The 14,221-nt window shown below is 45.0% G+C and overlaps 1 protein-coding gene across 3 annotated transcripts; it reads right to left on the minus strand.

Moving 5' to 3' along the window:
* Nucleotides 1–3,836: 3,836 nt before the first annotated feature.
* On the minus strand, nt 3,837–13,664 carry Rabl2b (RAB, member of RAS oncogene family like 2B). Of its 3 annotated transcripts, none has more exons than XM_051189669.1 (8): nt 13,570–13,664; nt 9,681–9,710; nt 8,441–8,520; nt 7,560–7,639; nt 5,646–5,757; nt 5,271–5,368; nt 4,915–4,998; nt 3,837–4,745 (listed from the first exon to the last, which is right to left on the minus strand). In XM_051189669.1, exons 2-8 carry the CDS (start codon nt 9,704–9,706, stop codon nt 4,668–4,670), a joined length of 558 nt encoding a protein of 185 aa, XP_051045626.1. In that variant the 5' UTR covers nt 9,707–9,710; nt 13,570–13,664; the 3' UTR covers nt 3,837–4,667. The 3 variants fall into 3 exon arrangements, with proteins under 3 accessions (XP_051045626.1, XP_051045625.1, XP_051045624.1); XM_051189668.1 differs by lacking the exon at nt 13,570–13,664 and adding an exon at nt 11,887–12,031 and having other exon boundaries at nt 5,271–5,365; XM_051189667.1 differs by lacking the exon at nt 13,570–13,664 and adding an exon at nt 11,887–12,031.
* Nucleotides 13,665–14,221: the final 557 nt, after the last annotated feature.

Genomic DNA, 14,221 nt, shown 5'->3' on the forward strand with positions numbered 1-14,221 from the left:
GTGCTATGGTTGGGTAGAGTGTGATGGCAAGAGATTTAAAAAAGCATCCCAACCAACAACACACCTGGAATAATAACAGTGAGGGTCATCGAGGCCACATGAGGGATCTTTGAAACTTGGCCATTAGAGGGATTGGAAAGTCAGTACTTCAGTCCTGGACTATGTATAAAACTTTTAATATACAACAATAAGACGAATGGCCCACAGTGTCTCTAGAAAGGCTAAAGGTTCAGAGGAAGTATTGGGATTAAATATGAAAGATCGACTGGGACATGGGATGGTAAAGTTATACTTTGTAAGGAGCTGGCCAAACATAGTAAATATTTACAAAAGATTGAGGTTTGAAAGGATAGAAGATTCTAGAGGCAGATCCATGCTACAAATGCAGGAAAATGTAGGGAGAAGGGAAGTTTCAAGAGGGAATTCCCAGTCTTAAAAAGAAAACAAGAAGTAATATCCCATGATTTTTGCAAAGGATTGAAAAACATTGATAAATATCTTTTGTCATCTCAAACTGCAATTCCAGGGCTAATGTGGGCAGTTTTACTCTGTATATGCTTTCTTTCTGCCTTGTTAGCAGGAAGTATCCCTCACATCCAGATCATTTTGATAATGTGCCCAAGGCTCTTGTTAAATTTTGGTTTTTTTTTTCTAACCACAGGGAGGGGGAAAAAGACATAAAAGTCCAAAGGGAGAAAAAGTTTGCTTGAGACTTGCAACAGGAAAAAAGCTTGGTAATTAAAAGTGTGTGTATAGGTAATCTTAATTTGATATAATGTGCCATGTATGTTACTTGAATTTGATTCTTAGGGAAAGAAATGGTAAATGTATATGAAGGGATTAAAGAGAAGAATGTAAGTATGGGTTCATAGTTTTGGTAAAAAGTGTTTAAAAATATTTCAGATAAGGATTCATTTTATGTAATAAAACAAGACTTTTGTCCCTGGAATGAAAAAATAAAAAGATGAGGACTTAGTTACTGTTTTATTGCTACAAAGAGACACCATGACCAAGGCAACCTATGGGAGAAAGACTTCATTGGGGTTTACAGTTTCAGAGGGTGAGTGAGTGTTCTGGCTCGACTTATACCAACTTGACACAAGCTAGAATCATCTGAAAGGCAGGAACTTCAGTTGTGAAAATGTCTCCATAAGAACCAGCAGTTGGGCATTTTCTTAATTAGATATTGATGGGGGAGAACCCAGGCCGTTGTGAGTGGGTCCATCCCTGGGCTGGCTGAGCAAGCCATGTGGAGCAAACCAGTAAGTGGCATCCCCCCATGGTTTCTCAATCAGCCCCTGCCTCCAGGTTCCTGCCATTTCGGACTTCCTTCAATGATGAACATTGATGTGGAAGTTCCTTTGGTCATGGTGTTTCATCACAGCAATAGTAACTAAGACAGTGAGGTCATGACCAGCATGGTGGGTAATATGGCAGCAGGCAGGCAGGCATGGTGTTGGGCCATTAACTGAGAGCTTATAACCTTTTTTGTCAAACAGGAGACAGAGAGAGGAGTCTTTGGGCTTTTGAAATCTCAAAACCCACCTCTAGTGGCACATCTCCTTTAAAGAGGTCATACCTCCCAGGCCCTTCCCAAATTGTTCTACCAACTAGGAACCAAGCTTTCAAATACATGAGCTTACAGGGCCATTCTCATTCAAACCACAGAAAGGACAAAACCATTGACGTTTAAAGCCAAGCCATAGGTTTGAATAAATTATATAAGGTCTGTGGAGAATGGGACTTAAGGCTGATCTGTTTGATGGTAATAGATTACTAAAATTCCTGAGATCCACTTGTGATAAAATTTGTATTTTTTTGTTTGTTTGTAAGTTTTGAGACAAGGGCTTACCTTGTAGCCATGGCTATCCTGGAACTTACGATATGAATCAGCTTGGTCTTGATCATTCACAGTGATCTGCTGGCCTCTGACTCTGCTAGGATTAAAGGTGTGTGCCACCACAGCTGGCTCCATGGTATTCTCAATAGATAAAAGTTGCAAACAGCTCAAATATTTATCAGTAAACAAATTGTTGAGTATATAAATTTTGAAACATGATCATGCCATAAAAGAAATAAAATACATGATACATGGATTAATCTCTCTCTCTCTCTCTCTCTCTCCTCCTCCAGCCCTGGCTGACCTGGGACTCACTATGTAGCCTGGTCTCTGCCTCCCAAGTGGCACAACACTGTGCCCTGCTCTGGATGAATCTTTGAAGTATAAGACATGAAAAGTCACACATTGTATGTTTTCACGTATATGAAACACAGACTTATCATTAGTAAGAATTTCTCTTTGGAGTGATGGAACTATGTAGACTTGGCAGTTAGACCACATTGTGACAGTATGAAATGAACTGAATGGGTTAGTCATGTGAATTTCATCTCAGATATTACATTCCTATTTATTCTATTTAATTCGGTCCCTTCAAAAACCAGCTAAATCATAAAGCATAGTGACAGCTATTGTGCAGTAGTTGGTATCTTATGAGCCCCCTTACCCCGACACTAGTGCTAATGGATAAATGCAGTTTCCTCTTTCCCCAGAGAAATGTCTGAGTTAAAGTAGGAGCCACTTTGCCCTGGAGGATACAAGCTGTCTCCTGTGTTTCATGTACTTGCTGACAGTCCTCTGGTCTTCAGGCAGGACCAAATCTGGGACAGTTTGTCCTTCAGAGTTTGGTGGGATTGGAGGTGGTGGTAAAGTTGGCCTCCAGCTGAGATCAAAACCTTGCTTGGTCTCTCACCTCACTCTGTGTTCCCCTTAGTCATCTGAGAAAGCAGCCCCAGTAGGCCATCTAAAAATTATCTTCTCAGGCTCTGCCTTGTACATGACAGCTATGTGAAATCAATTCTGGTACATTTTTTAGTGCATGAAGTCTATCTCAACAAAGCTATTTACATAAAAGGAAATACAGGGCTAGAATGTAGTTTGGTGGTAGAGCACTTAACTAGCTCATGAGCTCATGCTGCCCAAAATTGCAACACACATGTGCCTCCTCCCCAGCTTAATAAACATTTACAGTATCTATTTTTTTTCCTTTTAGGAAGAATTTTACTCTGTAGCTCTGGATAGACTGGAATTCACTATGTAGACCGGGCTGAATTTGAACTCAGAGATCCACTTGCTTCTGCATTCTGAGTACTGGGATTAAAGGCATGTTCCACCATGCCCAGCAACAAGTTTTTATTTTTGTTCTAGAAATCTTACCTCCTCTGAGTAATGCCATTTCTGAAAATTCCTGATCAGGAGTCCAAGTAGAAGATACTAGTATCACTTTACTTCAAGGGGAAAACACACTTATTGCTGAGATCTCAAATCAATATTTAATTAATAAACCCCCACAAACAATAAATTCCACTGAAATGGTCTCCTGTAGTCAATAACGACTTAACTTGGACTACAGCATGGTAGCAGATCAAGGCAGTCTTCCTTCAGTGTGGTTGATGTTTTTCTTTGTAATTTCAGACCACAGAGTACACATAGGTACCTAGTGTGGAGGAATGAATGAGAATGACTCCAATTAGTTCATGTTTGAATGCTTGGTTCCTAGCTGGTAGAACTGTTAGGAAGGATTAGGAGAGGTAGTCTTGGAAGAGATGTGTCCCTGGGGATGGGCTTATTGCTTCTCTGTCTTGTTCTTGTGAATCAAGTGTAAGCTCTCAGCTACTGCTCCTGCTTCCATGCCTTCCTGCTTGTTGCCAAGCTCCCCAGCACAATGGTCCTGGACTCACCCTCTGAGACCGTGAGCCCCCAGTAAAGGCTTTCTTCTGCAAGTTGCCTTGGTCACGGTGTTTTGCCATGGCGATAGAAAAGTAACTAAGACACTTAATGTTTATGAAATTTAATCTTTATTGTAAAAAAAGGAACCAATATAAACAAAATATAAAGACAATGCAAATGATGCTCAAGATAATCATAAAGCAAACTAGCAAGCTGCAGGAAGCAGCACACCTCTTCTCCTGCCATTTCCTGCCACCGTAGAACATGCAGTGTTTAACTTGCTCTAGAGAAGTGGAGGAACGCTTTCTACCCTGAGATGGAGGCTTTAAAAGAAGCTGTTGTTCACGTGGTGGGGAATAGTGATGTGTGTATATGACCAGATATGGCTAGACTTGCCCTGTTGTCACGTGACTGCAATAGAGCCCTGTGTTCTCCACCTGACCTAGAAGAGCTCCTGAAACAGCTAGCACTAAAAATCTGCAATTAACAGTTGTCTGCCCAAAATATTGTTAAAAAAGTTGGCTGGGAGATTCAGAGGGAAAAGGGACAGAGGTGTCACAGATTCTGCAGGACACAGCGGAGTCAGGGGCTAGCAGTCATTCTGTCAGCAGGAGTGTGAGGACAGTCCCTGAGGTCAGTTTGGGATGAAAGACAACAAACATCAAATGTCTATTAAGACATATGAGCATGTTCACGGCTTCTACACTGCTAGGCTGCTGGTAGGGTGGGGAGATGTGAAAGACATGATCCCTCATCCTGCTGCAGGAAGTTGGGATGTCATGTCTGTCTAGTGTGTTTGTGTTGACCTCATCATGGATCATAGAACACTGGGTCTGTAGGAAGTTGAGCAGAGGTAACCTAGAGAGGCTCTCCAGAGATGTCAGGTATTCCAAGTGGCTCCCCAGTATCCCAGCTCAGCCACATGGGGGTGTCCTCTTGATTAAGAAGGAGAAGGGCTCTTGATCACGCCACTCTGTTCTTGGTCTGGTGCATCCTCTTTCTGCTCCAACTTGAAGTTCTGTGAAGAAGGCCATAGGTGAGGCCTGACCCTGCATTTGTCCAATTGTAGTTCTGAGGCATTGAGGGGTGGCACAGGCAAGCAACACTCTGTATGTTGGGCTATAGTCTACATCTCGAAAGACACCATCTACTTTTCCTATTGTACCTGAAAACTGGGCCTGACTTACCTCAAGCTCCTGTAAAACCTCATCCATGAAGTCCTGGGAACTTTCCTTGTAAGCCACAGCTAATCGAATTGCATCATTGAAGAGCTGCAAGTGAGGCAGAAATGGCAGAAACATAGCAGGGGGCAGGATCCTGGACCCCACCTTCATAATCGGCAGTCTCACCCTCCACTGGACCTTTCCATCACTCTGATCCCACAGTCAGTGGACTTTGTCTCAAAATGGGCTCTTCCCAGCCTCTTTGCCCCCTGCTGCACCTAGCCACTCACTGTCCTTGTTTTCCCTCTTTCCTTTCCCTCCTCCCTGTAACTCCAGGACCGGTAAGCCACTTCGGCAGACTGCCCCTGGTTTGCCATTACCTTCACGACATTGGTACCATCAGCAGCTGAGACAAAGTACAGGGGCAGGGAGAACTTCTTGGCAAAACTGAAGTTCTTTTGAGTCATCTGTATGTCTGCTGCAGAGAGAAGCAGAGCACTGACCTGTCCACTCAGGGAAGGGGAAAATTTGGAGGGAAGGTCAGTTGGGGCTCTGTGCTAGGAAGCAGGGAAGGGACAATCAAGAACTTCCCTGGAAACAGTTAACAGGGATTTGTCTTGGGAGGGCAGGTTTTGCTGCTGGCATTCCCATTGGGAAGGGAAAGTGACTGAAGGCTACCCATGCTTTGAAAGGAGGAAATGTGTGGTGCTGGGTCCCCAGGAATTACTGTCACCCTGGTGCAGGGATGGCCCCACCATCAATTTTATTGGCCACCAGGATACATGGGATCTCCGGCCTGAACTCCCGAAGTTCTGCATACCAGGTACCCAGGTTCTTATAGGTGATTTTCCTCTGGACATCAAATACCTATGGAGGGTAGAAAGACAGTTTAGGTGTGTTAAAGATAACACACACCCAAATAGGTGTATGTAAACTCAGACCAGCACCAGAAAAGGGCCATAGAGAAACCAATGGGCATGTACCACAGGTGAAGTTGGTAGTCTCAGACAGAAAAGAGGTAAGTTCAAATACTAAATGCCAGAGCAGGACTGAAACTAAAATGGCTGATCTCTCTCTCTCTCTCTCTCTGTCCACCTCCTTCCATCCCCCCCTCCCCATGTGTGTATGTGTGTGACTTCTGGGGTTACATTGTTCCATTTGCCTGATTTCACTCTTTTATTTAGTAGACTTGTTTATTAGAATTGAGAATTTTTAAATTCTCAAGGACTTTTATGCCTCAGGGACTGTGGAGACACAGGTGATGAGTCCCTTCTAATGTCCTCTCACTGTCCTCCTCTACCAGCTGGCAAGCCCTCCAGGTGGCCTTTATGTGTACACCACTTTCAGTCTAGTGCCACAAGTAGCCAAGAGTCCCCTGCGTGGACACTGAAAGAGTGACTCTAAACCATCAGAGGAGGCTGAGGGATGGTGGCATCTAAGCAGAGACTGAATGAGTGACATTTCCATTGAATGTGTATAAACTGTAGAGGGAAGAACAGATGGGGGATGGTGAGAATGGACCAGTCCTTTCTGTGTCCCCTTTGTGCTACTCCTTATGGGTGAGATGGTATCCATTCATAATGAAAATAGTGGTATGCATGTTGTAGGAGGTAGGGCTAGACAGGTTAGGTGGTGTCAAATGCTATAAAATGCCAGGGCAAATAACAATGGGGTCTAGTTATTCACACCATGTGTTCTTACCAGAGATGTAGCACCTGTTTCCTTCCTTTGTGATTAGAGCCAGAGCGACTTACAGAGCTGTCACCAAACAATATGGCTCCTACCTGGTTCTCTTTGGGCACTCAGCTTGAGGTCTAGCTGTCATTCTGTGAGCAAGTCCACACCAGTTCTTACTGACAGTGTTGTTCTCACTTGGTGACAATCCCTACGGTTCATAATTCAGAGAACTAGGCTATGGGGCTGGGGTTCAGCTCAATGGGAAAACACATATTCAGTATGCTTAAAGTCCTGGGTTTATTCCCTAATACCGAACCCAATCCAAACCAAACTGAATCAAACCTCAATCAGTCTATTGATGCCTGGTATGGTGTTCATGTGAATGTTTCATTTGTGGGTTAAAAGAAAAACATATTCCTTCTCAGCATATAAGAGTGGTGGCCTAGAAAATGAGCCTGGGAGCTGGGAGGCAGGAACTCCCAGGAGATAGGATTTCAATCTCACTTGAGCCCTGTGCACATTGACTTTTGGGGACTTTTGTGCAGTCTATTACCTGAAGCCATCATTGGGTGGACCCATGGTAACTATCCTAAATAGGACAGTGAGATCCTGGGAGGGTAGGGAGGGCTGGTCTGAGAGGGAAAGGTCTCAGGAGCAGTAGGTAATAGCTGCGGGTACTCTTGAAGTTTCACTGTGGGTGTGCTCTGTCAGGAACCAGCTATGGCCTTGTCTTAGCCATATTTCCCTTGGACACTACAATGGCTACAGGAGCCCAGCTTCTTGGCCTTTCTTTTACCTGTCCCCATCTGAGGACAGCTCCTCTGGCACATTCTTTTTTAGAAGCTCTAAGGTGAAGTGTTTGGGTGGCCTTGAACCTTCTACACATCTGTATTTGGCAGTGGGGCCAAGGACAATTGAGCCCCTTGTCTCATTACCCCTTGGGCCAGAATTGACTAGTACCATTTTTTTTTATCACCCAGCTGGTTTCATACCATGATGCAGGCGTGAGCCTTGTGGTAGTAGGAGGCATGCATGCTCTGGAACCGCTCCTGGCCTGCTGTATCCCAGAAGTCTGCAACATGAACACAACTCTGTCTGCCCAATGGGGTTGGGGGTTGGGAGTACAGAGAGATTCCCCACATGCCCCAAGTGTTTCCATGCAGATCTCTGTGCAGAAACATGCATGTACTGTGCGAGGTGCATATGCAATGGTGTGTGTAGGAAGACAAAGAACCAGAAGGAAGGTCAGTGCAGAAAGAAGTCTCAGAATGGAGAATGTAGGTATGCTTTGTCCCCACAATGAAGATATGGGGCCCTTCAAGATTGAAATTTCCACAGATGGTGGACAGTCATGTCTTACATTTGAGAAGTGGTCAGGCCACGGATGTTATTTCTTGATACTGGTTACATGATAACCCTGGTAATGAGGAAGTTTACTCAAAGGCCTCTGTGTTCCTCTTCCCTCTGGCAGGGACAGTCTTCCCATGTCTGCCTGCCTTCCTTCTTCCTTCCTTCCTTCCCTGTTTATTTATTATGTATACAGTGTTCTGGCTGCATGCGAGAAGAGGGCACCAGATCTCATTATAAATGGTTATGGTCTACCATGTGGTTGCTGGGAATTGAACTCAGGTCCTCTGGAAGAGCAGCCAGTGCTCTTAACCTCTAAGCCATCTCTCCAGCCCCCAGTGTCTGCTTTTCTAAATCCTGCCTTGTGCACTAGTACTGGCATGGGTGTTCCCGAGACTGTGTGTCTTGTTTGCCTCCATAAACGCTCTCTGACTTCCCATTTTCTTCTTCCTTCACTACCTCTTGAGCCTTCTTTCCTACCACCCCATCCCACACTCGGCGTGGCCTGGGGGCCCATGCTGCTCACCCACAAGGATGGTCTTGCCGTCAACTGTGGCCCTGTGCTTATACAGGGTCAGAGCATATGTGGACAGCTGCTGTGGCTGACTGGATGCAGGTTAAGGAGCAAAGGTGAGTAAAAAGAGGTACAGAAATGGGGAAGGGGACATTTATGTGATAGAATGGGCCCCCTTCCTTACTTAGTTTTTCTTAATTTTTTGAGACTGGTCTCACTCTGCAGTCCTGGCTGCCTAGATAGAACTCACAGAGATTTGCCTGCCTCTGCCTTCCAAGTGCTGGGATTAAAGGCCACCATGACTGGTCTTTTCTTTAATGAGACAGTTTTTCCAAAGTAACTCAAACTTGTGGCTGTCCTCCTGACTCTGTCCTCCCTATAAAGAAGTTAGCTTTCGAGTTGAATAAATCCTACAGACAGCCAGCCAGCTTCAGTGACACAAGGTCTAAGGAAGAACCTGGGAGAATGCCCTGGATACCTAAGTGTGAGGTAACAGAGCAGGAATTTATAGAAAAGTCATCTTACGTGGTGTCATGATGCCAGGAAATGTAACTGTGGACACTTTGAGTCTTTCATGGACAGAGTTCTTATTAGGCTGGAGCATCATGACTGTCCCACAGTAAAAAGCACCTACACCAGGCAGCTGGCAAAGTATTTACAAACTCAAGTTCACTTGTGTGTGAAACACTAACAAAATACCTGGGGAACAGCATCTCTTGATGCTGAAATAAGCTGGACAGTATGAGCAAAGTGGAAGCAACAGAGTGGGGCTTGATGTAGAGTGAGTGACATTAGCCTTTGGGGGCTAAGATCGGGGGAGACTCATTGGTCCTGAAGTTCTTGCATGCAGCTCTTGGGGGTCTACTTAGGGAACCTTTAAGGAGCTCCCAGTTACAGCTCCAGATCTGTACAGGGCAGCAGTTCACAGGATGAAGGAAAAGAGGACACCCCACATTTTATAAAACTTATTCCTACAAAGACTTTTTAGGTTCTGAGGAAAGGGGTGAAATGATTTACTCAAGGTCAGAACTACTAAGGAGGCAAGATTTGCATCCAGGCATTTGATACAGACTAAGTGCTGTCTGCTGTTCTTTCTGCCTTCCTGGCAGAAACCCCAATATAAGGATCTGGTGTGAAGGAAACCTGTTGGTTTTTCCCGGGCTGCTGGTATAAAGGAGTGGACTGGAGGTTATGATGCATGAAAGTGGGAAAAACCACAGGAACAAAGGACATTTCAAGTCTTTAAGGATACAATCCATCCATGAGAAACCTCTCCATGAGTCTGAAAGGGAAATGTGCAAGGTCACAGGTCACGTACCATCTCTATCTTCTTGTCCCTACTTTATTACCCCTGGGCTGACAATCTAGAAGCCACTTGAAGTTTCCAATCTCTTCACAGTCACAGTTTCTAGTCAAGCCTGTGCCATGGGGAATCACCATTACCAAGGCCACACAGCCAAACCACTGGTGTCATTTTTATGCACCAATTTATATTGGGCTCTCTGACCCATTGTTTCCATTTCACATAGTGCTACACATAGAATTACCCCATCTCTGCAGACTGTTGAATCAATAGTCATTTTCTCAAGACTCAGCCACTCCCTAAGGCTTTGCTCAGATGTCACCTGAGCAGTAAAGTGACTGTGTGATATAGCTAAGAAGGTCCGCCCCGCTTGTACTCTTTCGCTTCTCCCTGACCTGCACAGAACCCTAACAGAAACACAACTGATTTACTTTAACACCTCTATCAATCAGAACAGAGTATGTGGCACAGCAGTTTGGGAATCTTTAGTCTACAGCTATGTCCCAAAGTCCAGGCAGTGCACCGGTGTCCAGTCAGATCTGAATACATGAGTGTGAGCATAATTAACAAGCTTAACTTAGTATACAGTTTGGAGCCACAGGGTAGCCTTGAAACCTTTTCTTGGTTATTACCAAATAGTAAATCTAAACAAAGAATAAAACAAGCCTCTGGCCTCCTGGAAAGATGTTAAAATCATATATATATATATATATATATATATATGTATATATATATATATATACACACATATATATATATATATGGTTTATATAACAGTATATATAAGTTTTAAATAAAAACAAACATATTTTAATACTTCTATGATTGTTAATTTCAAATGTCAACATGATGCAGTCTAGAATCACCTGGAAAGGAGCCTTAGGGCCTAGGAATACTGAAAACTGCCCAGGAATTCTTGAGTACAGTGAAATGAGGTTCTCCCACCCACCAACCTTCCATTAGACACAGATTCTGCCATGATCTCTCTTTCTCTAACATTCTGCTTGAGGTCTAATAGGGGCTGGAAACTCGTCTTCAAAATGTCCCAGAGGGCAGAACTGTGTCAGTCTTTTGATGTTCTGTTAACAACTTAGTTTTTTTTTTTTTTTTTTTTTTTTCTTGCACTGACTTAGGTTAACGATGACTTAGTAGGCTCTCCTTGGGCTTCTCTCCAGTCCACATTTCCCTAAAGGTCTATTGGTTATCAAGTCAACAACTGGTCCCTGCCACTTTAGTTTTCTGTGTCAGTTCTAAATTCAAGTGTAGACAGAGAGCTGATATTTACTGGGCAATCTTCCAAATTCTTACCTTAACTGTATGGGATACTGTGGAGGTTAAAGCAATTGTAAAATACAATAGCAGAGCTTTAACATACGGTGGAGAAATGAATGTGAATTCATGAAGCTGGCCTAACATTAGTTAGGCCTCTAGGAACTCCTCATAGCTATCCGGGTCTGAAGCAGAGCGTGTGGTGATCTGGGAACAGCTGGGGTGGAAAACTACACCAGACATTTACACAGGAACAACTATCCTCATTCTTTGAAGGCAGAAATGGGCATGCACTCTTGCTATCTCACCCTGGATGGGTTGGATGCTTGATGGAGATAAAGCCAAGTGGACGGCAGAGCTTGATTTCAGCCCTCCGGGTGCAGAGTTCTAACCCTGCACAGGCAGGCACCCAAGGCAGAACAACAGTCTGGTCTTTAACACCATCAGAGTCAATTATCATTGCTACCTGTGCTTTTCAACTCAGGGAGTCCCTCCAAGAAAGCATCTTTACTGCCTGTATTCTACCTATCACGTTCCTCTCCTCCACTCCCACTGTCCCCCTCTAGCAATCCCTCAACCCTCACACATGCAGCAATATCCCCACTTGCTACCTCCATACTCTGTACTATTCTAGCAATTCCCATGGTGACCCATTCTACAACTTCTTTCAGGACTCAGAAAACTCCCTGAGTTCTATCCTTTTGACTCTCTCTCCCATTTCTTCATCAATAGGATCATAGACACAAGCCTGATGTTCACCCACACACATGGGCTAGAGTTGAGGCTCCCCCTCATCAGCTCATAGAAATCACATCTTCATCTCTGGAGGACTTTGCTAATCAGTGCATTCTGCAATCGTGTCTTTTCCCCTAATTTCCCAACATACTTGGACTTGCCCACTGCACTGTCCCCCAGGCAGATGATCTTCACGTTGTTGTGTGCATCATATTTCTCCTGGTCCAGCTCACAATGCTTGGCTCTGTCCCCTGCCATTAGCTCCTGGCTGTAGACAAGAGCCAGCCTTGGAGTCTTATCACTGTCTGGAAAAGTCAACAAGAGGCCACTGTTAGAGATGAGATCTCCCTTCAACTAAAGCTACTTTCTTCTTTTTCCTGAACAGCTGTCAGAGTGCCCAAGGATACACAACCTGACATCTTGGCCACTATCTGCTGAGCCTTAGGGCTATAGCTTTGCCTCTACATTCTCCTGTCATTTCTTGTTTCAGATGCAACTGTGTCACACCCCTCCTCCTACCTTCCATACTAGATTTACAAGTTCAACATACAAGTGTTCTTACTTGTTAAACACAAAGCAACAAACACAACAACAAATAGTGTCTAACTCACATGGTAAGTCTGATATTTGGTAAAAAAACGAGCTTGTACTAATCATACAAATGATGCCTGACCCATATTCGTGTCCTACCTTCCCTTTCCATCTTGTTGCCATCACAAAACTTTTTTTGTAGGTGTTATTTTTAACCTTCAGTACAGTGGTTCTATAACCCTCTAATTCAGTTCCTCATGTTGTGGTGATACCCAACCATAAAATTATTTTCATACAATTACCTCATAATTGTAATATCACTACGGTTATGCATCCTAATGTAAATACCCATGTTTTCTGATGGTCTTGTGAGCCCTGTGAAAAGGCCATCTGAATTCCAAGGGGTCGCGACCCATACATTGAGAAGCACTGGTCTAGTAGTTTCAACAGTTTCTTAAAGGTAAATGATACAAACCATACCTACACCAAAATTTTGTCCTTCACTGCCTCAACTCAGATATTTCACTGCTTATTAGGTTTGTAAAGAGGACACTGGGGCATAACAAGGATGTTACGTGTCAAGCACAAACTGTACTTCAGTTCTGTGAAAACTCACACTCCTCATATTTCTATAAGTACAACATCGGTGTGTTACACCATCGCTTCAGACCCAAATAAGACCCAAACAATACTAGGACTGCACAACAATCTGGATTCTTCACTAACTGGGCACAGCACAGCAGGCGCAGGGGTAGGAGCTCGCACTCACTGATAATTAACTCGAGTTGACATTGAAGCGGGCTCAACTGGCTGCAGTGAGGATTAGGACACAGGCGCCGACACTAGCCTGGTATAAAAATCAGCAACAGGGTCCCGCGTTTGCACGACTGCATTTCCGCACAGCCGCGGCCTCGGAACTCAGGCTCCAGCAATGATTATAGGTGAGCACAGCGAGGATTGCCCCTTCCACCTCCATCCTGCACAGGCAGCGATCCGTTCGATAGCCAAACCCCGCCTATAGATTCGCGAAGGAACCCCTCAGTGACTGTCACGGTCCTCACAGGTCTGGGGGCGGGGGCAAGCTCTACTTCGTGTGACAAACGCTTTTAGGCGCCCACCAGGCCTAACCACCATCTCCCGTGGACTCGCCAACTGCGGTGGGGCCTCGGCCGGGTCCCCGCCTTCCCTTCGCCCCTCCTCTCAGGCGGGTTCCCCAGGCACTTCGTCCTTGCTTCAGCCTGGAGGGACCCGGGACACCGCTGATGCGCTTGCCCACCACAGCCCCTGGGTCACAAAGGCTTACCCTCTAACAGGCGACCGTACTCTGGTAGCGGCTTGGCCGCGTCCCTGCCGCTGCTACGCGACCGCACCAGGACCCCGAGCTGGGCTGTCCGGCAATGGCCCGAAGGACCCCGCCGGGGTGCGGGCTGGCTAGCGCAGTGCCTGGCTGCCTGGCTGCTTGGCAACTGCCAGCATTGCACATCATTTCCTTTGGGTGCACTCAGCTACTGGACAGGGGCGGGAGTGGGAACCGCAGGTTGGAAAGGCATCTGACCAGCCACAGGTTGCTGCAGGTTGTGACACCTTAATAGGATAAACCTAAGCAAGTTACTTTTCGTAATCTGTGGTCTGTCACTGTAATCTATTGATGCGGTCATATGGATCTGTAGGTTGTGGGAAAAAATTTGATAACTGTATAACGTTTCTGAACGCGCGATTGAATGAAAAAAAAAAAAAAAAAACAAAAAACAAAAAGGAAGGACATGACTGTTCTAGGTACAGTGGAGAAAGTTTATTGTAGATAAAAGGGAGAGCTTGGCCAGAAGTTAGGAGTGAACCCCAAGTTGGGCCATGTGAGAAGAGGAAGGAGGGGAGAGAGGACAGCCAGGACTCCAGGAGACTAAAGGTTGGACAAAGGGCTGGGCAATCAAAATGGCTGGGTTATATATGGAAGG

Source organism: Phodopus roborovskii, unplaced genomic scaffold, assembly GCF_943737965.1.
Source record: "Phodopus roborovskii unplaced genomic scaffold, PHOROB, whole genome shotgun sequence".
Lineage (NCBI taxonomy): Eukaryota > Metazoa > Chordata > Mammalia > Rodentia > Cricetidae > Phodopus > Phodopus roborovskii.

What these genes read in the sequence shown, in the direction of transcription:
- Rabl2b (XM_051189667.1), bottom strand. Translation starts at nt 11,993, where the DNA reads ATGGCAGGGGACAGAGCCAAGCATTGTGAGCTGGACCAGGAGAAATAT. An exon ending in AGTGCAGTGGGCAAGTCCAA is followed by an intron (nt 9,711 to 11,886) that starts GTATGTTGGGAA and finishes TTTCCCTTTCAG; the next exon opens with ACTCATGGAGAGGTTTCTCA. An exon ending in AGGTTTTACAGGAGCTTGAG is followed by an intron (nt 4,746 to 4,914) that starts GTAAGTCAGGCC and finishes CCTTCTTCACAG; the next exon opens with AACTTCAAGTTGGAGCAGAA.